The 27,644-nt window shown below is 41.6% G+C and overlaps 2 protein-coding genes across 2 annotated transcripts in view; one reads left to right on the forward strand and one right to left on the reverse strand.

The window, feature by feature from the left end:
* cntnap2a (contactin associated protein 2a) overlaps window positions 1–27,644 on the forward strand; it is a 305,998-nt gene that overhangs the window by 173,607 nt on the left and 104,747 nt on the right. The window contains 6 exon segments of the mRNA XM_034132634.1: window positions 9,061–9,207; window positions 18,112–18,274; window positions 22,568–22,674; window positions 24,406–24,525; window positions 25,671–25,786; window positions 27,117–27,201. Of these exon segments, the coding sequence (XP_033988525.1) occupies window positions 9,061–9,207; window positions 18,112–18,274; window positions 22,568–22,674; window positions 24,406–24,525; window positions 25,671–25,786; window positions 27,117–27,201 (738 nt within the window).
* Window positions 1,792–3,705, reverse strand: LOC117484148 (caprin-2-like). Its single transcript, XM_034132633.1, has 4 exons — window positions 3,419–3,705; window positions 2,596–2,721; window positions 2,341–2,463; window positions 1,792–2,263 (listed from the first exon to the last, which is right to left on the reverse strand). The coding sequence occupies exons 1-4, from the start codon at window positions 3,618–3,620 to the stop codon at window positions 1,980–1,982; spliced, it is 735 nt and encodes a 244-aa protein (XP_033988524.1). The 5' UTR covers window positions 3,621–3,705; the 3' UTR covers window positions 1,792–1,979.

Genomic DNA, 27,644 nt, shown 5'->3' on the forward strand with positions numbered 1-27,644 from the left:
TAATAAAATAGTGAAAGAGAATGTTTTAAGATGTGCAAGTAAATACAAGTAAAATAGAAATATTGCAAGAAGAGTCTATATACAAGTAAATGGAATATGATATATAGATACATAATTTGCACGATGCAAACAGAGGAATGTTTATGGATGTTCTTTACAGAGTTCAGGTGTTTAATAGTTAACATGTTAAATGCAAAGCACATCCCCTCACTAAGAAGACATCTTTTAAAGTGTATAAATCAGCTTCATCATTAGGGGAACCATTTGTTTTCCCCGTGTTCTCCCCCCCCCCTCCCCTCAGCACTCTGTCTCTGTGACTCTGAGTCTGGTCCAGGTGTCAGTGATGCTGCTGCTCTGCCCTTAATGCTTTAATAGACTTTCTGTGACACTTCCCTCCTGAGCCTGCTCTCTTCTGCAGTGAAAGCTCTTTGAGTAATGGGAACGTGTGAAGCTCCAGTAGACTGCAGCTGCTGATGGTGGATCAATCAAACCCGCTTTCCCTCAGTTACATTTTAACCAATTTATCTTCAGAGTCTGGCATTGATACAGTCAAAGGTGGCTGGTTTTCCACAGGTAGTGATAAGCTATCATACTTTGGATTTCACTGTGTGAAAAACATCACATGTTAAAGTCATATCAGCTGTTTATCATTTGATATGTAACACTGTGTAGTTAAGCGTGGTGCTTTTATCATTACAAGCAATACAACGAATCCAGGTTACTTGGTTATGAATACTTCCATTTACAATTCATATATAATATAACATTGAGTCCTAAATGGAGGAAAATATAATTCTTCTTTCTTCTCTTTGGTCCCATGGTACAGTTTAAAGTCTAACTCTAAATTGATTTCTTTGTATTTATTCCACTAAACTAATTATTTTAAAAGCAATTTCTCTACTTGTTACGTTATAATGAGAATGACAAAAGGTGCTTTTTTAATAGAATAGAGAACATCTCTGTCTGATATCTCTAAATTGTATAAGTATTGCACTAATAAAATGTTTTAACTGAGCTGCCAGTCCAACAAATTGTTTAAAAACAAGATTGGATTAAATATTTCCCGAGCCTATTATAGTTTAGCAGGGAATATATATACTGTAGTCCCTGAAGTGAAAAATAAAATAGCAGTACTTCTTGGTTAAAGCATGCAAATACTGTACATATATATTGCCCTTTTAAATCCAGCGAGCCTCATATGAAATACTCTAAAGTTAAAGTGCTCTGAAGTCTCAAAAGCGAGTTTAGAAGACAAACAATAATATTAGTTGTTGTGGAGTTATTGTGAATTTCATTGTTTTTTGTAATATTAATCATAAACACACTTTACATTCGGTCTTGAATACACCAGTGGGAAGTGGAAGTTAATTGTCCTGTGTACAGGTGTGCAAGGAATCTGTTCTGAGTTTCTTACTTCATCTAGTTTGTATTATTCATTTGTGAAAATATGCTGTCTTTCACTCTGAAATGTGGGATATAACTCAGTTGCAGTCGTCCAGTTATTCAGAGAAGTTTGCTACTCACCTAAACTTTAAATGCAGACCTAATTATGTTTTCCATATATTGCAATTAAGACATATTTTATTAAAACAGCACTAAAGTAATTAGGTAATTTGGATTAGCTCAGTAGAGGGTTGCTTGAAAATGTCCCAAGACACAAAGTAAGCTTTTCCAGATGAGTTTTTTTATAACGTTCGGATATTTGCACATAATTATGCTTATAGTTCATCTTTACAGCTGTAGACTTATTTACAGTACTGCAAGGAGTCGATAAACAACAACACAGCATGATGATGTTCACAAATTAGTTTATTTATTCATTGATTCCAGATTGATTCGTCAACTTCTTTCTTCTTCGTATCTAAATGGCTTGATTAGACTGAGCTAGCCAAGGACAACTTTGACAAAGTCAGAATAAAATCGACACGTTTAAAAGTTTAGAAATCAACCATTGGTGTTGTTTAGATTATATTTGAGGATCACAGAGAATACAGCAGGAACCCACTGAAGGTGTTGAAGCTGGTACCCATTTCAAAAAGAGCACAGTTTTGATGGAGACGCATATAAACCTCGTCTCCCTGATTCAGATGGAGAACCGCAGCATTGGAAATAGTAGTGGTAGTCATAACCAAACACTGCTTAATGTTATGTATAATTCTCTGACTATTATGGTACAGGTTGACTGCCATCCACTCTCCGTACTTGTTGTTCGCAGCAGTGAAGCGGAAGTAGTAGGCTCCTCTGACGGGGGCTGTGAACACACCTGCAGCAGCAGAGGAGGACAAAAGTCAGCTTTATTTGTCTCTTTAGAAATATTAAGATGCTTGCTTTTTTGCGCACCTGTGTTTGAGCTGTAAGCCCCGCCAAGATTGGTGATGGATCTTCTGTAGACAAGTGGAGTTTCAGTAGTGTAAGGTCCAAACTTTCCAGAACTCAAAGCAGCAGAGAAAGCCACCTTAGTGCCTGAAAACACACAATTGAATACATGTTAAAGAAACCAATTGTAAACACATGGTTATTTTCACGGGGAAGTCATACAAATCACTTTTATGTTTAGTCTTTTATTGTTTTAAGGTTGACCATCTGTTATCATACCTGATGATCTCATTCCAGTCTCATCCAGCGTGTTCTTGGTCAGCTGAAGTTCATTCTTAGAAACCTCCAGGTCCGCCCTGAGAGCCGTCAGCTGCTCCTCGCTGGCTGAGACTCTGGAAACCAGGGCTGTCAGGATGAGAGACAATCATTTCTCAACCGCTCTGTCAAGATTTCCTAGTATCACCAAGTCTGTAATTTTGATAATTGTATTCTGCAAATTCAGAAAATCATCTGTCTCAGCCTCCTCCGCATTTTTCATAAACGCAGACTCCAAATTGTACTCTTTGTGCTTTACTGTGTGCCTGTGTCACAATAAAGAGGACTCAAATCCTCCAGCACTTTAGCTGATAATCAAGTATTTCTTAAATCAAAAATACTCAATAGTCGTTGGTTTATGTGAATATGTTCTTGTTCTTGTTCTTGAATATGTTCATTTTTGGAGAATTTACTACCAAAGTAGGAGGTTAATATGTGTGCATATAGCTACAGTGTAGTTATGACAATGAAAATCTTAAGTCACAGGCTCCTCCAACAGTGCAACACAATAAAACAAATAAAATAGTAGTAAATAATATAAAATAGAATATAATAGAAACAGAATATGATAGAAACTGTGCAGAATAGTCTATATATAGTAATTGGAATATTGATATATATGGTATGTGTGATTTACAAACAGATGAATGTGTATGTATGTTCTTTCATGTATCAAGTTCAGGTGTTTAACAGTCTTATGGCCTTCGGGATGAAACTGTCCCCATTTGGTGTATTATCTATCATTGCAACCCCATCCCAAACATCACAGATACTATTGATATCTTACCGTGGTTCTCCTTCTCCAGACTGGCAACTTTGTCTCTGTGGGTCTGCAGCTCCACCTCTTGCTCCCCCACCATGTTCTTTATAGCTCTCAGTTCACTCCAGATTTCACGCTCAGCCGGCACACTGCTCTGTGAACCTCGGTCCACTCCTCCGCCCTCTGCAGACACACAGACCAGCAGCACCAGCAGCACAGCACCCCTCATTGTAAAACCTCAGCCGCCACAAATACCTGGAAGAAATGAAATAGAATCTGATTCAAAAGTGTGTCTCCCGCTGACCACAGGTGTTGTGAGCCAAACACCTCACCTATTATTTATAATGTGCTGGGTTGGCACAAGAAGGCTCTCCCTGACCATATTTAGGAAGGGAGGCCGATGCAATGACCACAGCTGTTAATGCAAGAATGATTTCCCTTAAAAAATAAATAAACTCCAATGACCCCAATGCCAACTCGGTAAAATGTCTTAAAGGGATATCACTTTTATTTTTACAAATAACACTTGAAGTGATGAAGGCACTTGCAAATAACAAGGTAGTAAAAAGGGAAATCGCAAGCGTGTTGGAGCGCGCTTAATTGCTTCGCTTTTACATAAAACAGCTCCGCTCCAGCCTTCCCACGCAATGCGCGTGACCGGCAAGTGTTTTTGTTACGTGTGTGACCTGGGCATTCTGATGAGAGTGATAGATGACAGTATGCCAGGAGGTTGGCGTTTCAACGAGCGTTGGCTAGCAGAAGACAAATACAAGCCATGGCTAAGACGAGGGTCAAGCGAAGCCCAAGAGTAGCCTCCTGCAAAGTGTGCAACAATAACGATGCGAGAGTCTGCGCTGACGAGCCACACACCACACGAAAGGTACGCCGTAGTAGAGCATTTTAGATTAGGCTATCGTTGCATGTAAAATACATGACACTTTTCTCTGTGCGCGGCAAAACAAGCTCGCCAAAATGGCTTCACTAGTCTGGCAGTATTTTAAGTGTCCGAAAATGACAATAAAATAGCGGTATGCAACGTCTGTGTGAAGCAGAAATCCTGCAGCTCCACCCGCTGTGACGGACCGGTGAGCGGAGCAGAACACACATTAAGAGTTAGACCTAACACACTTAGCTATTTTATCTACCTCTGGAACAAGCTAAACTAGTTATAAATATATTTATTCTTCACTGTCGGGTCACTCATTACTGGATCAGTGAGCTGCAGGAGATACTGACGGGCTGTCAGGAGAGAGAGAGAGGGGGGAGAGAGGAAAAGAGAGCGCTTCCGCTCATTTCTCCCGTGTTATTATCCCAAGTTAATGTAAACTTGAATAATGTACTTCATTTGAATGTAATAATTATGTTGGTTGGTTGGTTTGTGGAAGCGCCAGTGAATGAGCCCCATTAACTGAGTTTTAAACATCACTTTAAATGGAAGATCCCCATAGGCCCCGCCCACTCGATCGGATCGGCGATCGGTATCGGCCGATACTGATTCCGGCGATCAGCCCCAAAATGGGCGATCGGAGCATCCCTAATAATTGTATATGATATGTTTTATAATGATTGATCATGAAAGTGTTATCAAAACTGGTAAAGGTGCAGCTAGTTTGAATGACTTTGTATACTACAGAGTAGCTTGTGAATTTACTCCAGGTGGAACTAAAGTCTGATTTAACACTTGATTATATTTCACATCATTCATCCACATCTGTAAAGTAACTAAAGGTATTAAATACATGTAGTGGAGTCAAAGTACACCATTTACCTCTGACTTATGTTTACTGCCAACCTAAAAGTACCTCAAAAATAGTAATCAATAATGTATTGAAAAGTTATTTGGCTGATTGTTTTATATTGGCTCAGCCAGGTTATATGGGATGCCCAGTCTACGTACAGATGGGTCACTCATTTTGAAATATTAAACTTAGTTTTCTTTTCTAAAGTTTTTAATTTTTCATCCTCATGTAGAATGCTATTATGAAACACACATTTGGTTGTTTATAGCATAAAGAACATCTGATTTAATGTGAGGTAGGGAAATAATCATTTGAGTATAAGTATGTGTATATAAATATGTAATTTACAACAGCTGTAAGATGCTTGAAAAGCTTGAAAATGCACCTTGAAAATGCTTGAAAAGTGCTTGAATTTGACTTTGGAAAAGGTGTAAGAACCCTGAATATGAAGTTGTGTTTATTACAGTATGCCACTATGAAATAAGTAGTGCTTTTTCTCATAAACATCATCATTTATCTTGTTTATCCGGATGGGCAGTAGCTGCACATTCACTTTAAAGGTGGCATGCTTTTCCGGTTATTACCCGTCCCCTTGTGTGTTATGTAGCTTTTTCTGCATGTAAACGGTCTGCAGAGTCACAAACCCTCAAAGGACACCCTGTAGCGAGTAAAACTCTAACACAGAAAAGACCTGTCTATGCTGCCCCAGAACGCTTCGTTGGAGATTTCTCTTTTTCCATTTTTTCCTTCCGGGTCCTATTGATGTGACGAAGTCCAAATGGACCAATCCGCGGAGCTCCACACACCACACACACACACACACACTCACTCCGCCTTATCTTTCTCAGCCGCGGTGCTCCGCGGAGCTCCGTACACACACACACTCGGAGCTCAGGCTGTGAGTGTGTGTGTGTGCTCAGGCTGAGCTCTGCTGTGTCTCGCTGTCTCGCAGACCCCACGCAGCAACCAGGAAACGACACAAGTAATCCAGCTCACACTGTCCGCTCCTCACAGCAGCGAGCCCTGCAACGTCCCGCCAACACGGCACCCAGACCCCACGCAGCATTCTCATCTGTTTGTCCTTACTGGTGTCATTTTCTGGTTGCTAACAAACGTCATTGTAAAACATAATCACTGATCTTCAGCTGTAACGGTGGAGGACTCATCAGAACAGAGTGGGCGAGCTGACCAATCAGAGCACAGTGGGCTCAAAGGGAGGGGGGGGCAGGAGCTCCAACAAGGCGTGTAGGACAGAGAGTGAATACACATACTATACAGAGATGCTGTATGAGAAACCAATGTGAGTTTGGAACATTGAACAATGTAAATCTATTCTAGTATACCTCAACAATGGAATAATGATCAGTAGAAATGGCCATGACATGGGACCTTTACGGCCGCGTTACGGCTGCGCTTCGGCGTTCGCAAAGATCGCGGCCACTCTGGGTGCTATTCCACCAGACGCGCCGCATTACGGCTCAGAAGCATCCCAGAAGCGTCTCGGCACTGGGCTCCGCCGGTGGAGAAATGCAAGCATTCTCCTCCGGTTTACAGGCACTGTGTAAATTATATTTATAGAATAATTATGATGATGAATGCATTTTTTTACCACTAAAATACAGCAACACATCTTTGATTCATGTCGTTTATAACTGGAATATTACAGTTATTATTAACATTGTGTGTACAAAGTAGCCTGTCCAGGAAATATGCCCAAATCAACAAAAACTGCGAGCCGGCAGGCAAGACGCTCCGCTTCTGAAATGCTCCTGAAACGCGCCCGGTAGGGTATGACGCCGTGACGCGACGCAGACGGACCCGGTGGAATCGAGGGGTCAGAAGTGCTAAAAGTGCTAGTGCTCTCTTTATCAGGGCCGTGCATGTGAATGACAACTTAATAAAAAGCCATGAAACAGTCTTATCTCCTCAAATCTGAACAATTATCTTCCTCCTTTTACTCCGTTATTATCTCAATTCTTTTTTATCTTTGCTTCACAGCCGGTGTTTGGGCCTTTGTGTTAGGTGTGTGTGACAGAACGATTGCACCACATATTTGTGTGTCTTTTTTTGCGTCCGTGCAGCATTGAGTGGAAGATTCAATAACACCGGCATCACAGATAAGCTCATCATTCAAAGCTATTGCAGGTGATGTAAAACAGATGAGGGGACACAAGGTTACTCGGTATCTATTTTCCATTACGTTTCAGAGGTTATAGAAGGGGAGGGGATAGAGCACAAAGCTTGTTAGTGATTACATCAAAACTATATACAGGCGGAAATGAGATTGCCAGTGAAGCAGCACTTAAAGGTCTCTTTAACCAGAGCATATCATATCCAGAAAAAGCTTCCTCTGATTCCCTGTCATTATTTATTTTCAGCTGTTGCTCAACCAAAATTAACGGCCTAATATATGCATAATCACATCCATGTTTGAACTGCTTCGTGTGCATATTTAACCAGCATCGCCCTGAACAAGGCCACAGCGGTCACACCTCTCAGCAGGCGGCCATCTTGGCTCTTAAGTCCTGTGGTCACTTTCATGATCTCACACACACACACACACATGTGTATCGTCCCCCTGCTGATGGAGATTAATTAGTGTAGACTCCCTACTGACACGAACTCCAGGCGCTCAGAGTGCATTCTGGGAGGAAATTAAAAAAGTGTCTCTTTTAGAGGCTGAGCGCACACACTCTTACACACACACTCTTACACACACGGGTCCAATGTATCGACACATGCAGCAAGTTGAAGTACATGTGTATCGACTTGCATACTGATCCATGAGTAAATACACTCTGCTGCGATGGATTTGTGACATGTGACCGTACCTTGAACTGTGTCCTCACTATCGATGCATTACGGTCAGTGAAGCAGGGAGTGGAGCTGAATTCAAAAAGACAGACAATGCAGCAGATGACCACAAGAGTGGAGAGGAGACAGAGAGAACATAGAGAAAAGTGAAATGTAGGAAAGGAAATAAAGATGGAGCGACGGGAGAAAGAATCAGGGACAGAGAGGGAGGCAGGGAGGGAAGGATGAATAGAGATTGGTGTCAGTGGGAGGTGATGTATAGAGGGGAGGGTGATGAGAGTGAGCCGGCTTCTCTCTCGGCTCCAGTAGTAATGTCCCTTTCCAAAACATCACTCATATTTAATGGAGCACGGCTACAAGGGAAGAGAGAGAAAGGACAGCACAAAACTTGCATACACTCACACAAACTCACACTGCATTGACATATAAAGACAGCGTGTACACACTTGCAGAGTGCTCAAAGCCTGCATGCACGGATAGAAAACACACACACACACGCACTCAGATGCAAACAGGGTTTTCTGAGAGTTAATGGAGTCGAGAGACCGAGGCCTTGAGACTGGAAGCTGGGGGAGAGAACGAAGGAACAAAAGAGAAGCGAGGAAGAGTTTGGGAGCATGTGAAGTGAAGAAAACATGCGGTACAGACAGGAAGATGTCTGTTTACAGAACATGTCTCCCCTCTGTCTGAAGCCACGTTCGCCAGGCAGCTGAGATGGAGACATCAGGGAAAAACACAGCAGTTCAATGTAGAAAGTAAACAGAGAGAGATAGCCACACATCACTCACAGACATTTTATTTCCTGCTTTCACCACCCACATCCCTCTGAGTCCTCCAGTCGTCTTTTTCTTATGTCGGGTCCTTGACTTTCTCCTCTATTCTCCTATAACAGCGTTCACCAGGCTTCAATGTGGACTTGTTCATTAATTAAATAATGTGCTGGTGCTTTTTTATTTGACTTGGATCATTATGTTTTTGCCGGAATCAAAATCTCACTGGAAATACTAAAATACTAAATACTAAAATCTATCAACTAAAACCTTGTTCTCAGCAAGAGTTGTTCACAGTTTGCAGTGTGTGTTTTCTGAAGGTGTTTTAATCTTTGCCCCGCTCCAGGTTCAGGCCTCAACGACGGCCAATGGCACGCCATACGTTTGGTTGCCAGGGAGAACTTTGCCATGTTGACTATAGATGGCGAGGAGGCGTCTGCAGTGCACTCTTCTCCTCTCACCATCACCACGGGAGGAACCTACCACTTAGGAGGTAAGGGTCACACAAACACTTTTCCCACAACATTGTCAAAAACCCTTCACCCTAACTCCATTTTTAGTCATCACATCACATTCCTCTCCAGTGCACGTCTGGGAGGCAGATATTGAGGCATCAGAGTCAGTATGCTTACTGACGTAAGAATGTTGTAAAAATGGGACATCATCATGAAACAGAATCCAGTTTACATCACTTTTCATTCAGGATTTGGTGTCAGTCGACTTCTTAAGTTATTCTAAGAAATATTATCATGCAACTTTAGTTTTTGGTAGCTTTGTTGTCTAGAAATCAAGGCTCCTAACCAGCTGCTAGAAACTTCTGTCTGCCGTCATCATGCTTTCTCACAAGTCGTTTCCCTCCAGTTTACTACACTATTTAATAGGTAACCATGAACTATCTTAAATGTATCTTACCTCCAATTGTCTCTGCAAAATCAACAAGATTTGCTTTCCATGTCTTTCTAGCCATCTTCAAGTCCAAATTACTCTTTGCTTTAAATGATTGTTAGCATTATTGTGAACTGTACACAATAATGCTAACAGACTCTTACAGATCCCCACTAGCCAACAAGCTTCTACCTGCCTCTTGTAAAACAATATGTATTGATAATTCATAGAACAATCCCTTTGGGCCAGTCCTCAATGTGTTCCAAGAAATGTTTTATTGGTCTGTGTGTTTGCTGGCGTAATGTGTCTAAAAATCATTTATCTCTACAAGTTTATATCCCAGTGGCCAGAGTTCAGGAAGTTTCTCACTTAGCGAGAGCTCAGACACAACCACATCACCAGAAATACACACACACACACACACACACACACACACACACACACACACACACACACACACACACACACACACACACACACACACACACACACACACACACACACACACACACACACACACACACACACACACACACACACACACACACACACACAAGCAGCAGCCACAATCTGTCTGAATTAGAAAGACGCCAGGTTAATGATGCCAGACACTGCTGTCCGTCTGTTGGAAGATGGTCCGTGTCTAAGTCTGCACGTGTGACTGTGTGTGTGTGTGTGTGTGTGAGAGTCGGCACCTGTATGAAATTACAGTAACTGAGAGAGATAGTCTGGGCTCTGATGGCTCCCTCTTTCTATCAGAGAATAATCTCCTCCATCAAACAAGACCATTTCCCCCAGGCCAGTCAATAAAGATCAGAGCACCTCACACACACACACACCCACACGCACACACACGCACACACACACACATCCTGATTCTTTTATTATATGGTGTCCGTCGTAATTTACTGTGAGTGAAGCGCCCTGAAGCCTGTGATGAGTTTCTGCTTTTATTTATAAAAACCTGAGCTTGTGAGGCCGTGATTTCACTCAGGAAGCATCCTCAACTCTCATTTTTTTTAATATTCCTTAATCCAGCGTGTTGCAGAATCACTCAATATTAACACTTAATCCTTTATTATGGCTTATCCCTCTTTCACTCCAACTTTCCTTTTCCTCTCCACTCTTCTTCCGCCTCACCCTCTCGTCTCGTTTCTGATCCAATTGGTGATTTATTGATTTTGGTAAGCTGAGTTGGGAATCAATAGAGGCTGAGAGGAGAGGATCTCTGTAATGTCTTTACCTCGAAAAGAGGGATGAGGAGGCAGAGGGAGAGAAAGGAAGAGTCAAACTGAAAAGTAGTGATCAGGAATGAAAGTTTGTGGCAGAGAAATGTAAAAGAGAGCAGGTTATTATGTCAGTGCTAGGCTTAAGAGACAAGGGGAAGTGAAAAATATATATATATATATTCTTAGCAGCTGAGAGGAATTGTGACATTGAGACATAAAATCCCAGAGGCAGAATCTGCACGGCTTCAGAGGAAACACAGGGCTCCAAATACACGTTATCACATATTCAGACAGGTAGATACACACTGTACGATATGTGCTTTATACAAAATACTGACAACAAATCCTTGCTTTTACTTGTCCCATGTGCATACTCTCTCATACATGCATGCATAGCTACACTACAGAGAAATACAACTATGCTGTTTCAGACGTTTTCCCCTATGCAACATGCATAATGTGTGGGCTTTTGGCAGCAGCTGTGTCTGGGGTTTTACTTGTTACTTAGTTTTACATGACATGATGCATCCTGAGGAGCAGGCCGCCTGGTGAGAAACACACGTCTGAACGCTGCAGGGGCGACAGATCTGCTGATTATTACTGTGGCAAGGACTACTAAGAGAATTTGGGACGCCGCTTCACAGGCTGCGGGAGAAGTTTTAGGAAGACGTGTTTGGAGCCATTTCAACCAGTTCAGACTCGTTTCAGACACGAGGTTTCTCCGGAAATTATTTTGCTCCTAACTCTTTGAAAATCTGGTTTGGTTTTAGATTTATTCAGCATCTGGGTCTTCCATGTTTCATGATATGATTTTACTTTCTGTTGCCTTCTCATTACCGCATACTTGCAATGACAGCCTGAAGCAGTAAGCATCAAACATTGTGTGTGTGTGTGTGTGGGTGTTTTGACCAAATGCTCTAAAACTCTAGCATACATACAGAAACACACATATCGGACAACTCGGACAGAATTTCTAAAACATTTATTCCAAACCCTCCGCCCCATCACATTGAGGGGCTAATTTCCATGCAGGCACAGAGGTAACCGAATAATTTAGTGAGTGTACAAAAGATGGGTTAGCCTCTGGCTTGCCCTCAATTAGTCTCTCTGATCGCTGAGCTTCATGAGTCAGAGAGGCGGCCGCATTAAGCTGTCCAAAAGCTCTCTAACAATATCCCATCAGCACTTTATACATGTGACTGTTCTGTCAGTGGGCCGCAATTAGCAGAAACCCCTCGGCTTCACGAATTGTTCTTCTATAGACAGGAAGAGGCTGCAGATTGATGCTGGGAGTCATTTATGTAGCTTCAGTCGTCCAGGTGGCCATCTGCTCACACTCTCACCGCTTTAAGGCATCAATCTGCTGTGTTTCACTGTGCTGTTGAGCAGTGACCAGAGAGTGAACCAGACTTTGGTAAAACTGCTTATAACACTTAATTGGACTCTATAAAGAAACACAATGAAGAATTTGTTATTTTCGCAAATTAGCACCCCAACAGTTTCAGACGTATTTTTACACTACTGTCATATAATTGGACATAAGTATGTAAGTAAGTACGTTTAAGGGGCCTTATTTTTGCTCCTGTGGTTTTCACAATGGTGAATTATTGACATCACTATGCAACACTCGCGCTTCTATTGGCGAGCGCTCTAACCCATTGTACGTGGGACATCTCTGAGCGGTCGACCAATCACAACAGAGCCGGGCCAGCTAACCAATCAGAGCAGCCTGGGCTCTGGTTTCAGACAGAGGGTGGAAAGCATAGATATATATAAACACTAGATGGCTCAAGGGGGAGTCGCCAGCGTAGCTCACCGGTGGCCATCTTGCCACAGTCAACAACTACTGCTACAGCTGTTGTAAGGTGAGTGATCTGCACTAACTTAACTCGCTGAAATCTTGACTGATTTACAAACGGTTTGGTTTATTATAAACGTTATTAACATGGCTATGATACAGGAGACAACAAGACATTTTGAAAAAAAAAAGTTCATGATTATATGCAGTGTCATAACTACATCTTTGATGTTTATAACAAACCAAATCGTTTGAAAATTGGTAGAAAATTGAGCAATCTACGGTTATTTCAATAGTGCACCATAGACATAATGTTATGAATGAGCGAGCTGCCTGTGGCAAGATGGCCGCCATGTGGCAACGTTGGTCTCCATTGGCCAGCAGCGCGGGTGAGTCATCTAGTGTTTATATATATATCCAGTGTTCGAATTACCCATTTGCTTTCGGGGGAGCCCTATTTTTCAGTGCACATCCTGCTACTAAATATGTCACACTCACACGCACGCTCTGTTGACTGGCGCAGCAGCACGGATTCGATCAATTGCTATAAAATCACTCTGCTACTACTACAGACGGTGTCACTACAGACGGTGTCACTACAGACGGTGTCACTACAGACGGTGTCACTACGCCGGCGGCTGTGGCTGTTGTTGAAGCCTCTTCAGGCTCCGCATCGGCAGGCCTCTCCCTCGGTGTGGAGCTGTCAAACTCGACCCAAACGCCGCTTACAGCCGGACAATTAAAAGTTGTTCCGTTCACGTTGTCATTTTTAGACTGCTTCGCTTCTTTGCTTGTGAATCCAAAAGCTGGCTGTTTTCGTTTTGCCATATTTTTTATTACAAAGCCAGAGTTAAAAAAATATCAATATGAACATTTCAAATACCGCGCCGGCATCGCCACCGTAACCATAGCAACGTAAGTAGCGTAAAGAATAAAGTTTGCAGCGCCGCCACGTACAGATGGCAACACCCAGAAATATTCACAAATATAAAACAAATATTCAGAAACTGTAATGAACAATGACTATTATTTATTTCAAGAACTGTTATTTACAGAAACTCAACATTTCTAATCTGTGTGACACAAATATGCACGATTGTTTTGGGCTCCCCCTATTTATCTCAAAGTCGGCCTTCAGGGGAGCTCCCTCCCTCTTCGGGGGAGCCAAGCTCCCCCTGGCTCCCCCCCATTTCGAACAGTGTATATATCTATGGTGGAAAGAGGCGCTGCAGCACAGGCAGTATGAGAAAAATAAAGAGCTTTTTGAACATTAAAGCATGGAGACATGTCCCAGGAGAGACACTACATACATTTATGAAACCTGAAAATGTGCATAATAGGGCTCCTTTAACTGTGTATTTGTTAAGACGACATTACTACAATTGATTATGTATTCAATTAATAAGAATACAAAAGACAAGTTGTTTTTTTGCCAGTGAGGCTTCTGTTTGACTTCTGCAACAGCAATCTAACAGGTCCCCATTCAATCTTTGCTTTAACGCATAAATATTAATTTTCATCAAGAAAAGCAAATTTTTCAAAAACACAACAGAGCTTCCTAATGCTCTTAGATGACATTAATATTAATAACGTCGAGCTGTAATGCGAAGACAAGCGTACTGACATATAAAAATAGTTAATTAGTGCTTTAATCAACGTAATAAATGACTTCATTTGCATAAGTGGTTATGTTTAATGTATTTTCATGACTGTGATGGGCTTTACGCAGCTCAAGTACCATTCCTGAAGAGTTGAAAGGCTAAATTATGCGGCCAATTACTTCTTCCTGTCTTTACTCTTCTCACTTCTGTCAACTTTTTTAGTTTGTAACATTATTTAAATAAATATTTTAAGTAATTCCTTAATAAGAAACATTGCTCTTGTTTTTCATACAGTGAAATGCTATTCTCAACTATGTCCTCTTTCTTCATTCTGTTCTTCTCCTCCATTTTCTCCCCTTACCTTCTTTTCTTTCAAGCCCTCGTCCTCTTCCTCTCTTTCCGTTTATCCTCTTTAACGGGGTTGACTCCTTCCTCCTCCTCCCCTCCTCCTCCCCTCCTCTCTTCTCCTCCCCTCCGTCCTTCGAGCATCTGCTTTTAGAAGCAGCCTCCTGAAGCCAAAGCCTATTTTACGGGCAGTAGTTTCTCACTCCCGACGCTGTGCTTAGAGAAATTAGTAAGTGACTGACACGAGACATCCACAAATTGAATTTCTGGAGAGGGACGGACACTCACACAAACACAGATGCACGTACACAGGCCATAAAGTCATGCTCTCTCCTCCGCAGGGCACAGGGCACAAATGAATATACTAATGAGAGAGTAGTCAATTATGAGACGTTCCACCCCAAAGCATTCGATTGTTTCATAACTTTAAAAAAAAGTCTTCTGTTTCATTTATTCGTTTTTCAATACCTCTGCCGAGTTGTTCAATCATTTCTTAGCTTATTGCCTCTTTTGTCACCATTTTGTAAATGTCATGTTCTCCCTCACTTTTATTTTACGTGAATGAATAAGTCAAAGCCTGCTTTGTAGTATTTGACAACGTAACATTTCCTTCTATTTATAAGTGTACTAAAGTGTTCTATGATGAAAGAACCTTTTTGACCTTTTAAAATAAAGCGTTACGGTGCTGAAAACACTCCAGCTTGGTTATAGGTTTCTTAAGGATGTACTTAGCTGTCAAAAAAGTATATATTCCTAAGACTTTTGTGTGAATGAATACTCACTTTGAATGTAATAGTAGAAAGCTTACAATAGATTCTGGGTTTTATAAGAAGTGTTGAATTGGAGGTTCAACTGTCAAGCTCTTTGTGCTGATTGTACGTTGCACTTTTGGCACATTGTGTGTTTTGTGCAAATCCACCATAGTGAGTGCAAACTGTTCTTGACTTTATGTGCAGGAGTCTTTCAGCACATGAGCCTCATGTTGGTTTGAAGGTGCTCCTACAATGTGTTGTTTCACAGGTTGTTGTTTTTTAAACTAGCAGCAGGTGGTTAATGGATAAGCACTTCCTGCTGTGAATTTCGTCAAATCTACATATTGTTATTGGCAACACATTGAGTCTCCTCTGAATGTGTTGCAGAATCGCAGCCTCTGAAAATTTGTTTAATTTTTTATTCTGGCTCACTTCCAGCTCCAGAAATGTGCCTCGATGTGGAAACAAATGCTGTGCAGCCTGAGATGGTGTTCAGGTAGCAGGGTGTGTATTGTACTGTAGGGGGGGGGGGTGATAGAGTGGCAGCAAGACAGCGAGGGATTACTGCTGCTGTTCCAGATCCAGAGGGGTTTTAGACATAGAGCTTTTGTGTATACTACAAATTAAAACCACACAGAGTCATTGCTTTCGGGAATACAAATAAAATGTGGTCAGACTCTTAGCCTGGTTTTAAGCTCCGGGCGAGTGTGATGTACACAAGTGTGACCGCTGTGTTTGCCAAGTGTTTGTCTCTGTTTGACTGCGCCTCATTAATCTCAGTCTGTATCTTCCTCTGTTTGTCACTTCGGCCGCAATCCAGCGTTCTGAATTATACCATGATGCATTGCTGGTCATGGCTTCAGAGCGGCGATAAGGGAAAACATGGTGCTTTGACCAAATGTACAGCATGACTAGTCCGGATACACTTCCTCTTAGTCTAATTTAGCCTACTTATCTGCATCTAATGCACAAATTAGTATGATGCAATGCCCAGATGAACATTTACAGTGTTAATCAAAGTGACACAAGGGAGCTGCCAACGTGGGGATACAGGAAGTAATGTGGTTACCTGAAAGTGCTTTGATTTAGATTGCTGATTAGGGCGAGGGATAACAGCCCATCTATCAAATGGAACAAAAACACCTTCAGTAGAAATGTATTTACAGAAAGGAAACAATTATATGTTTTCAGTAAAAATGTTTAGCTATGAGACCTCAATCAGGTGACACAAGTAGGTCGATTTTGTACGGTTAAATTGGAAAAACTAAATTGGTGGTTTAGATGGAATAATAGAGCAACCCCCCGCTGTTATCTTTCACAGCCTAGCAACATACAAGCGCTCCTCCATGAAGTCGTTCCATGCGTTGCGCCATTGGATCTGCCAAACTGTCAGGAAGGCTGCATTTCCTTTGCATTCATACACATACCGCAGAATACAAAGTGCAGTCTGCTCTGCTCTCCCATCTTATTTCTATCTCTCCCCTCTCACTGTCTACAGCAGACAGGTGTGGCAGGAGAGGAGACAGATGGCAGGAGAGACTTCTGGGGCAGAAAATAAAATCAGAAGATGTGAAGAAAAGAGGGAATCCAACTAAAACATACATTTTACATTCATGCTGCTTTTTTCTAAACCACCCACATCAACTACACTATAGGTACACACACACACACACATATACACACGATGCATATGACCTCCATAATAAGCCTTTTTGATGCGTTGGCCTCGAGGCTAATAGGCATGCTGGAGAGTTTGACAGCTTATAGCATCACGATGATGGAGATGTCATTGAGCGGCAGTGTTTTATGAGTGACCTGTGTGCTTGTGGCAAAGATTGAATTTCAGGTCCTCGTATCCCATATCTGACAAGGCAGGTATACTGTAATAACGCCTGAAGATTGACACACATGCTGTACAGCGCACACGCACATAAGGAGTGTAGAATTCACACACACACCTACTGTACACCCATGGATTTTAGCATACACACACACACCTTTTGCACGCAGTTTTGTCCTAGCCTTGTCCTGGTTTCATTCAAGGCCCAGTGCCTCTGGACGGGCCATTGACTCTTGTATCTCATAAAGGTGGCGTATATTGTAAAACCTATACAGTATGTCCTCTGTATTGCAGCCCTGTATTAAGGCTAATGGGCCTTGTGGGTAAGCTGTAAAACAGGAGGGCTGATGAAGGTTCACAGCTTTAAAAAGTGACAATAAGCAGGTCTGTTGTTCCTCGTCAAGGATGATGTCGTTGTTAAAGCTGATGTCTGCTTCTACAGAAGGTCGTTTTCTCGTGATGTGTTTCAACTCGTCGATAGAAGGAATCCATCTTTTCTTGTTTATCGTCATCTTCCCTCACCCTTTTCCCTCCGAAAGACTGCAACCACTACTACTTAGACATATTTATGGCTATTTTACTCGCATCCTTCGGTTACTATAACCCTTTATGATACACTACATTTCAAGTTTTGTACATTTCAAGTTTTTAGACTGTAAGTGTAAATATGCACATTGACATTGGATTTTATCTCGTTGCACAGTCATCGCTACAACCTCTGCTTTTACCACTCTTATTTATTTATTTGTGTCTATTTTTTACTGCAGTGAGAGTTGCCAAAGAAATGTAATTTTACTTTGTATGATGACAATAAAAATATATTCTATTCTATTCTTTCATTCGAACACAAGCACCTTAAATTATGTTCTGCATTCATTTCCTTCATCTCCAACTCTCCGTAATGTGTAAAATAATCTATAATAAAGGTTTATTTTTGCTGGTTTCAGGGTATTTCCTCCAGACGCTCTTCCCGCCCTCGCAGCGCTCCTTCCAGGGCTGCATGCAGGCGATCCTGCTGGACGACCAACCGGCTGATATGCATGCGGTGGAGAAAGGCATTATGGGTGCTTTTGAGAACGTCAGCCTGGATATGTGCGCAATCATAGACAGGTAAGAGTGATAATGCCTGCATGCACTCACATCCAAACAATCATTCATTCATAAATGTAAATATACACATCCGTTTTATGCAAAGCACTAAAACAGCGGGTCAATAGTGTCATAAATCAAATGGTTTTAAATTAGAAAAATAATATGAACAGAGTCTAAATTGTTTCTAGAGATATATGAGTCAAGGCTGCTGTGTGTGTTACTGCACTATAATGCATGCGTGCTTGTGTGTGTGCTTGTCATACTGATAAATGTAATGTATAGTGCTATTTTTTCATTTTAAACTCAAATAAATGGCTCCGTGGAAAGCTCTGTATAATCTCAACCAAACATCAAGAAATTGCCGCGCTATTTTTTTATTCTGAGTATTGCAAAGCTGGATATTCTTCACAGCACGTCCCGATGTCGGCTCTCTGGAAACATTCATTACTACTTGTTGACACTTCAATTTATTTCCTTGTCATCTACTAGACAAATACATCTGGAAGGATTTGCCTTATATGGAATCATCAAAAGCTCAATTTGCTGAATCGGATGCCTGTGTGCAAAACGTTTAAACCTCGAAGACTGCTTTGACCTTCAGGAACTAAGCCGTGTCTTCTGTAGACCCAGTTATTCGAGGAACTTTCCTGATCTTTAGAAACGGGAAGCATGATCGCACCGTTCAGATAAACGTAGGAAGCTTCAATTAGGAGTTGACCTTGTGCTGATTGGAACAGCTTCTTCCCTGAACTGAGAGATTTGTTTCCAGGTTAGGCTTGTCAATAACACTTACCTTCATCAATACCCTCTCTCTGAGAAGTAGACACCAGCTGCGACTGCTTGATTAAGATCAATGTTGTCCTCACTTCAAGTGCGATCTGGATTATCTGGATTCTTCCATGTGGACCAAAGCTTGAGCCATGTTCATTCACACTGATACATATTTCTGTGAATGTGTCAAATGAATGTGAAATAATGAGTCATAACAAGCTACTCATGTGATCCATTGTTAGTATTAAAGTATTGATTGTCCCTGGACTGTCACTTTCTTTGGCATTTTCAAAGAAGCCACACTCTAAAGCTTCACTGTACTCAAGGATTTAAAAAAAAAACTGTTTTCACAACTATACAATTCTGAAAAAAAGGTGTTTTACTTATTACATTTAACACTGCCTAACACATTCAGCTCTCACATGTTGATGAAGCCCATCTAGGGATTAGTTTATGGATTTGCTGGCAGCCTTCTGTTATCATTTGTTTGGCATTGCATTGCGAGGTAATGTCGTATGAAATGATTGTTCTTGCAGATTGCGGTGTATTAGCGCTGAGGGTAGTTACTAGCAGCAGGCTGGCTGTGGTCAGACTTTTAGAATGAATTCATGTTAAGCTCCGACCTTTAGCCACATCTCTGTTGTGTTGTGTATCGGCCCGCAGTGTGCAGGTGGGCCCTGTGCTGCCATGGAAGATGAATGGCTGCAGTGTTACCATCCAACTAATCAGAATGTCTTTGAAGACAGTTCAATAGCCCTGTCTGACCTCCTTTTGATCAATGCCGTTCCACTGTGGGATTCTGTTGACGGTGGGAGAAGCAAAACATGCACACATTTCTCCACTGACACACAACGAAGGTAGTGCATTCAAATTCCCACAATCCACAATTCTGTAGGGGCTCTGCCACACACTCACATAAAACATAAACACACTCTGGAGGTGTTCCTTTTTCTTCATAGATTTTTCCTCAGACAAAGCCCAGAGCATAGTCAGTGTAAAGTACCTCTCAGCATCATAGAGCATAAGGTCTTTGTGATTGTCAATGCTCATCAATTACATAATGCCATTTCAACTGCACTTGTTAGCGTGAAGCAGATTTAACATTCCAATACATTACTAGGAATTTCCTTTTTCGTATTTACAGTAAATACCAAAGGTCGGGCTCGGAGCTCACTCGTATATGAATTCATTTTTCTAAAGCACTATTAGATTTGCAGGCAGGTAAATGTGTGATTTGTCACTTCAGTGTATATTTCCGCATCAGTCAGCCCCAAGATCTCCTTAGATAAGCGAATTATTATTTTTCAAATCTCATTTTTCTACCCATTTCTTTCTGCAGCCGCTATGTCCTTCCCTCATTCTGCCCACACTTACAATAAAATCCATTTATAAAACTCTATTTCTTCCGAGGCTTTATTAAACAAGGACCAAAAGCATTGATCTGTAAAAGAGATGAGATGATTTATGCCAGATTTAGCTTTAAAACTAATGTGCAGTCCCCTTGCAGGTACACAAAGAACAATTTGAAGACATTCATTTCCATGCACATTGTCTCTGACACACCATCAATTACACACAAATCTACAAGCACACATTGACTTATGAATCAATCACGTGCATCCAGTGAAACTATAAATCTGCAATGTATCACAATGAAAAACCTGAATCACGATCAAATTCATGTCGACAATACGGCTTGCCCAATATCCATTTTTGGTAACACTTTATATTAAGGTACACAAATTCAACTGCTACCCCCGTGACCCGACCACGGATAAGCGGGAGAAGATGGATGGATGGAAATTCACCATCAACTAGTTGTTAATTAACATGCATATTATCAGTAGATTGGCTCTCTATTAGTCATTATCAAACACTTATTAATGCCTTATTCTACATGACCATATTCTACAAGTAATAAGCCATTAGTTGAGATTTTTCCTCATTAACCCTCTAATTAATGCTTATTTGTTGCAAGTAATGAAGTTGTTGAGTTTTGGTCTTAATATGCTCTGCTCAATATGGGCCTAATAAGGCAGCAGTACCACAATAATAGTACTTCTCCCATAATAACACTTAACAAATATGATCTATTCTTATGTAACAAGACATGAAACTATAAGTGTTAATTGTGTCTAAATAACTCAAAATTAAGTATGTACAACAATTTCCTTACTTGCAACAAATAAGCACTAATTAGAGGGTTATTGAGGAAAAACTCTCAACTAATGGCTTAGTACTTGTAGAATATGGTCATGTAGAATAAGGCATTAATAAGTGTTTGATAATGACTAATAAAGAGCCAATATACTGCTAATATGCATGTTAATTAACAACTAGTTGATGGTGAATTTGTGTACCTTAATATAAAGTGTTAGCCCATCTTTTCTTGCACCTCGGGGAAAATATTGAAAGTCTGTATCTGCAGTGTACTTCTTACATTTTTCAGATAGAGAAGCTCCACTGTCAGGGCGCAGTTGTGTGTCAGCCTCATAGTTACTGGAGACACAACAGCCATCGTCTCGTCTCCCTCCAGAGATAAAACGTCTCTTTGCTGCTTAACTGTCTCCCTACATGACTAAAGAAGAACTCAGCACTTTAAAGGCCCCCCGCAGCTCCTATGAGTCAGTTGGCTTTCCTCTTAACATCGCTTTGATTCATTCAAATAATCACACTCGGATATTTTAATCACATAAATATTTTGTGTGTGGAAATCCCCCCTCGGGAGAGATTTCTCAGCAGGCCGCAGGCAGAGCAAACTGAAACTGGGATGTATTGAGTTTGTATTGCTATGTGCTGCTGTATTCACACTGAGGGGATAACACTGTGTACATGCACTACACTCCTAATTCCAGGTCCCTAGTTGAAATATCACCACTCAATTGAGACAATATAATTATTCCAAAAGAAACACAAACTTGTGCATCAAGAATCCCGAATTCTGTCGCCTCCTGCTTTTCACAATCACTTAAATTGTGTTTCAATAAATGCAGACACACAATTTAGTTGTTTTACCTTGGCATAGTATGCTTATATCAATAAAAAACACAAATAAAATATGTGGTCAACATTCAAAACAAGCCATGCTATATCCAGTGTTCGAATTACCCATTTGCTTTCGGGGGAGCCCTATTTTTCACATCCTGCTAATAAATATGTCACACGCACGCTCTGTTGACTGGCGCAGCAGCGCGGATGCGATCAATTGCTATAAAAACACTCTGCTACTACTACAGACGGTGTCACTACAGACGGTGTCACTACAGACGGTGTCACTACAGACGGTGTCACTACGCCGGCGGCTGTGGCCGTTGTTGAAAGACAAAAGAGAAACAAAAATATGTCTATTCAAAGTAGTAAAGCTACCATGTCACAATGGCTGAATGTGATAAGAGGGCTTTATGATTGCTTTATTTATCGATTTAAATATATACTCTCGCCTTTGAGTATAATAATACATACATATTTTACACATTTACAATAAAAGGAATCACATGTACTGCACATATTTATAAAAATACTCTCTTATTCTTTCTCAAGGTGTATGCCTAACCACTGTGAGCACGGCGGCCGCTGTAAGCAGACGTGGGACAGCTTCAGCTGCACCTGCGATGGGACGGGATACACTGGAGCCACCTGCCACACCTGTGAGTAGAAGTGTGTGTGTGTGTGTGTGTGTGTGTGTGTGTGTGTGTGTGTGTGTGTGTGTGTGTGTGTGTGTGTGTGTGTGTGTGTGTGGTGTGTGTGTGTGTGTGTGTGTGTGTGTGTGTGTGTGTGTGTGTGTGTGTGTGTGTGTGTGTGTGTGTGTGTGTGTGTGTGTGTGTGTGGTTGAGTCTCTGTTCCAGTTGTTTGGATTGGCCTCCCTCTGTTTCTCCTTTGAGTGATTAAGCTGTTTCTCTCTCTGAGCCTCAGTCTGAACTTTGATTTTTTTCTGACTGCAGTGTGTTCGGTTCTGAGGAGAGGCAATCCCATCAAAGACACAAAGAAAACAGAGTCAGAAAAGCCAGAGGGTTTTGCAAAGGCTTAAAAATGTTAGAATGCCATCCCCTTCTCCCAGGGGTCGCATATTGTTCTCTTTCAAGAGAGGATGGAGGGGAACATGTTGGCCATACTGTAATTGTTCAACAAATAAGATTAAGAATAAGAATTTTAAATGACATTGATCAAACTGTAAAACAGCATAATATAGAACTAACTTAAGACAGTTAATAACGCATAGGAATAAGAGATAAATGTGATTGTTATTTTTACACAGGACATTTAGTGAGTGATGATGAGAGGAGATTTTATAGATAATGCATTCTGTTGAAAAATATGTTTAGTGGGAGTCGCAAAAATGTAGTCAGCAAGATAGCAAGGAGGGAAACCACAAACAGAGAACATAATAGAGACAACAAGAATGGAAGAAAGGAAGTAGAGATGGGAATGACATAAACGGTATTAATAAAGAGCTAAGAATAAACAGAGTGAAAGAAAAAAGGCGTATTTTTCCTATTTAACTCAGCATTAAGCTGTGAACGCTCTCGCCTCATCAAGGAAGTTTCTCTCTCTGTGAAGTGCAGCTTCTCCTCATCCCTCTGTCACAAACATAACATCAATATGCTGTCAGATAGATTGCTAAAGTGTGTGCGGCAAGACACCACTTCTTGACAGGCGCTGAAAAGAGACTGGCAACCGCATGAAATTGCCTTTTGGAAGGAGGAAAAAAACAAATTGAGGACATCAATGAGCTATTTTAGATGCATCCTAACATTCTTCATTTGAATTAGTCTTTGGTCTGACAGAATGTATTAAACTTTTCATATGCAAGCTATCTTTGGAGAAGTATACCCTTACTTATTGTGGTATTTATCGTAGCTGTTGGCCTCATATGGTGTTAGCATAATATAGTATAATATCATATAGTACACTGTGATTCCTAAGCCTACCAAAAGAACTTGCTATGAGCATTTAGACGACATGTTGGGGTCTTCACGTGAATTCGCCCAGTTGTTTCATTTTTCAAACAAGAATGCAAAACAACGGTCCTTTTCCTCCATGCATCCACTCCATTTCCACATGGATTTGTGGAAATATGGCCAGTTGTTTATCCATAATCCTGCTGACAGACAGATATCCTTTCTTATTCTTATTATCTCTGTGTTTGCTCTTAGCTTTGTCTCTTATTGTTTTTTGTTCTATGACACCTACATTTCCCTACGGGGATAAATAAAGCTTTATCTTATATTGAATTGTCACTCAGCCATGTCCAAAGTTATGGTTTTTTTTCTTTATTCTTCTGGTGTGTAATAACCTCAGTGGCTATTGACTTTTTTGTCTTGTTACCTCTTCCTTTAACTGCTCATATGTCCCTTTACTTCTCCCCTACCCCCCCCCAGCTATCTATGAGCCGTCCTGTGAGGCCTATAAGCATCGTGGCCGCTCCTCTGACACCTACTGGATCGACCCTGACGGCAGCGGACCCCTCGGCCCCTTCAAAGTCAATTGCAACATGACAGGTGTGTGCGTTAGTGCCTGGAATCAATGTGTGTGCAGGTGTGTGTGCAGGTGTGTGTGTGTGTGTGCAGGTGTGTGTGTGTGTGTGTGTGTGTGTGTGTGTGTGTGTGTGTGTGTGTGTGTGTGTGTGTGTGTGTGTGTGTGTGTGTGTGTGTGTGTGTGTGTGTGTGTGTGTGTGTGTGTGTGTGTGTGTGCAGGTGTGTGTGCAGGTGTGTGTGCAGGTCCCCACTCTTTCCAGCCAGTGACCTGTGATGGGAGAAAACTCCGCAGCCCTCTTCATTCTTAACCTCAGACGGCGGCACTCTTAAACTGCTATACCTGAGGTTTCCATGGCAACGCGGCCACAGCTGCTGACATTTAGCTCTGAAGGAGCAGCCACCACACACACGCACGGATTCACACACACACACACACACACACACACACACACACACACACACACACACACACTCGACACAAGCGCATTTGAAACGGGCCTGTTATGCAGAGCTAAGAGTGCTCCAATGATCTGAGTGACACTTCTGCACACACACACACACACACACACACACACCTGCTGAGCTCCAAGCAAACACACACACACACACACACACACACACACACACACACACACACACACACACACACACACACACACACACACACACACACACACACACACACACACACACACACACACACACACACACACACACACACACACACACAGAGTGGAATAAGTGGAGAGTCTGGAACAGCAGAGCACGCAGGCAGAGCAAAGGCGAGACTTTTAATGAAATGTCACTGCACTCCACTGGCTAGCCCTTAGTCACGCTGAATAGCTCTCTCACACAAGCTCAGAAATGTTAAGAGTGTCTCTTTCTCCCACACATACACACACACCTCAGAGGCCTGAAAACACACACACACACATTCCCGGACTGACAGTGTGAATGAACGGGGAGATATCTGAGCGACTGGCTCATGCTTTAACAGCACAGAAGTGTCAATTAAACTCTGGAGGCTCAAAGCTGTAACTTAGATTACACCGCCACCGCCCATGACAGACAAACTGCAGTTCTGTGTGTACTGACTGTAACTATCACACTACATTTAACTAGTTTATTCTCACAGTTGAGTTTAACTTGGTAACGTGTTTGTGTTTTAGAGGACAAAGTGTGGACGACAGTTATGAACAACCTGCCGCCCAAAACTGCAGTGACAGGCTCCAGCAGAGAGAGACGCACCGTCCTGCAGGTCAACTACAGCGCCTCCATGGACCAGGTAACACACACACACACACACACACACACACACACACACACACACACATACACACACACACACACACACACACATACACACACACACACCACACACACACACACACACACACACACACACACACACACACACACACACACACAACACACACACTAGCATACATTATGGAGGAAGCATTGTGCTGCTCCGTGTAATATTTGACTAACTAAATCAATCAATTATTATGTGAAAAACATATTTTAGAGATATATTGTTGAATATGTGTACAATTTGAGGTTCAACATAGTTTTCAGGTATTTATTTAGATTTGTTTTGCAACAAGCTAAGAGGAAAACTCCCAATCAGCAAAGTTAAAATCCATTTTGTTTTAAATGACGACATCTCACACTTGCAGGCACGTCTCACACAGAGTATACTTCCACCAGTTTGCACACACTGTTGTTGGTTGAATTGTGAATTTATTTTTCTCTTCGCTGCACTGTCAACATGTTCTCCTGCTGTATGTCAGGCTGTCTTCTCAGTTGTGTGCTGATCAGAAACTCCTTCATTGTTTTCACTGAAACCACACTGGGAAGAATAAACTCCCACAGTCCCTCACAGTGACAGTCGGAGCATTCAAGTAGAAAATATTGAAGGCGAACCAAGTATAAAACCAAGTTCTTTAATTGTTGCACCTTCATTTTGATTATTCTTGGCCCTTGGAAAAAAGGTGCAAAAGATATCATTATATAAAGCCCATGGGCTTTATATAATGATATCTTTTGCACCTTTTTTCTAACATTCTTGCTTGTTTTGGCCTTTTTTCTAGTCTCTGATGATAAGAGTGAAATGAGTCACCTCTCCCTATGGCTTGTGATGTCTGTAAACACACAGACTAAATGGAGTCTGTAACCATGGTTATGCTGTACTTGTTTGGACCAACCTACACCATCAGCAGCGTCATGTACTCTACAGCTAGGGAGAACAAAGTAACACCCTCTTCAGATCCAGTTTAAATAAAGAAGCAATACCTTCATCTGTGTGGTGCATCGCTTTGTAATTCTCCAGCCACAAGCAAACTGCATGAACTTTAAAAATGGTAACGCTCCATTGGCGAGTGACGGCATTTTTCACCTGCAAGATGACAGGTTTCAGTAGCATATCCCTGCTGTAATGGTGTCCCTTCCTAATTTGTATGGCTCACTTGTTCCATTCTCAGCTTCTCTAAAACACCGGAAGCTAAATGAAAACATTACGGGGCACTATGTTTCATTTCATATTTTTACATACAATTGTCCTGTCTGTTTGAATAAGATCAAATAAAAAGACTTGTGTGTGCTTGTGTTTTCAGGTGACATCCATCACCACCAGTGCAGAGTACTGCGAGCAGCTGATCTCCTACAGCTGTCGCATGTCCCGACTGCTCAACACTCCAGGTGAGACGCATCTTTATTCACCGCCGACTGAGAACACATCACCGAGGGAGGCAGGCTGTTCTGTTCGTCACAGAGCCAGAATGTGATGTGCAATTCATATTAATAACACACTCCTCCCGTCTCCTTCTGTCTGGGGAGGCTGCACAGGGGACACACATTAAACTGGGGTCGTACGGTCATGAGAAAAATCATCACATTTTAAATGAGTTATTGCAAGGCCTGGAAAAGTTTTGGGGGAAATGTCTAATCCCACAAGTCTTGGAGAAGTCATGGAAATAATCTCACACAAATGAGTGTGCAGTTTCATTAGAATCGGTTAAGATCATATGAATACTTACTTTCTGCAATGACCGGAGTTACAGGTTGTATTCCAGAGAAATGTTCATTTGCAGGAGGTACATTGGGATGCAAACGTTCTATTTGGTTAGTCTTAGTCTAAGTCT

This window comes from Trematomus bernacchii, unplaced genomic scaffold, assembly GCF_902827165.1.
Source record: "Trematomus bernacchii unplaced genomic scaffold, fTreBer1.1, whole genome shotgun sequence".
In the NCBI taxonomy this organism is placed as follows: Eukaryota; Metazoa; Chordata; class Actinopteri; order Perciformes; family Nototheniidae; genus Trematomus; species Trematomus bernacchii.

Coding starts and splice junctions, on each gene's coding strand:
- LOC117484148 (XM_034132633.1), bottom strand. CDS start 3,620: ATGAGGGGTGCTGTGCTGCTGGTGCTGCTGGTCTGTGTGTCTGCAGAG. Junction 2,722..3,418: donor TCTGGAGAAGGAGAACCACG/GTAAGATATCAA, acceptor TCATCCTGACAG/CCCTGGTTTCCAGAGTCTCA. Junction 2,264..2,340: donor GGCTTACAGCTCAAACACAG/GTGCGCAAAAAA, acceptor CTGCTGCTGCAG/GTGTGTTCACAGCCCCCGTC.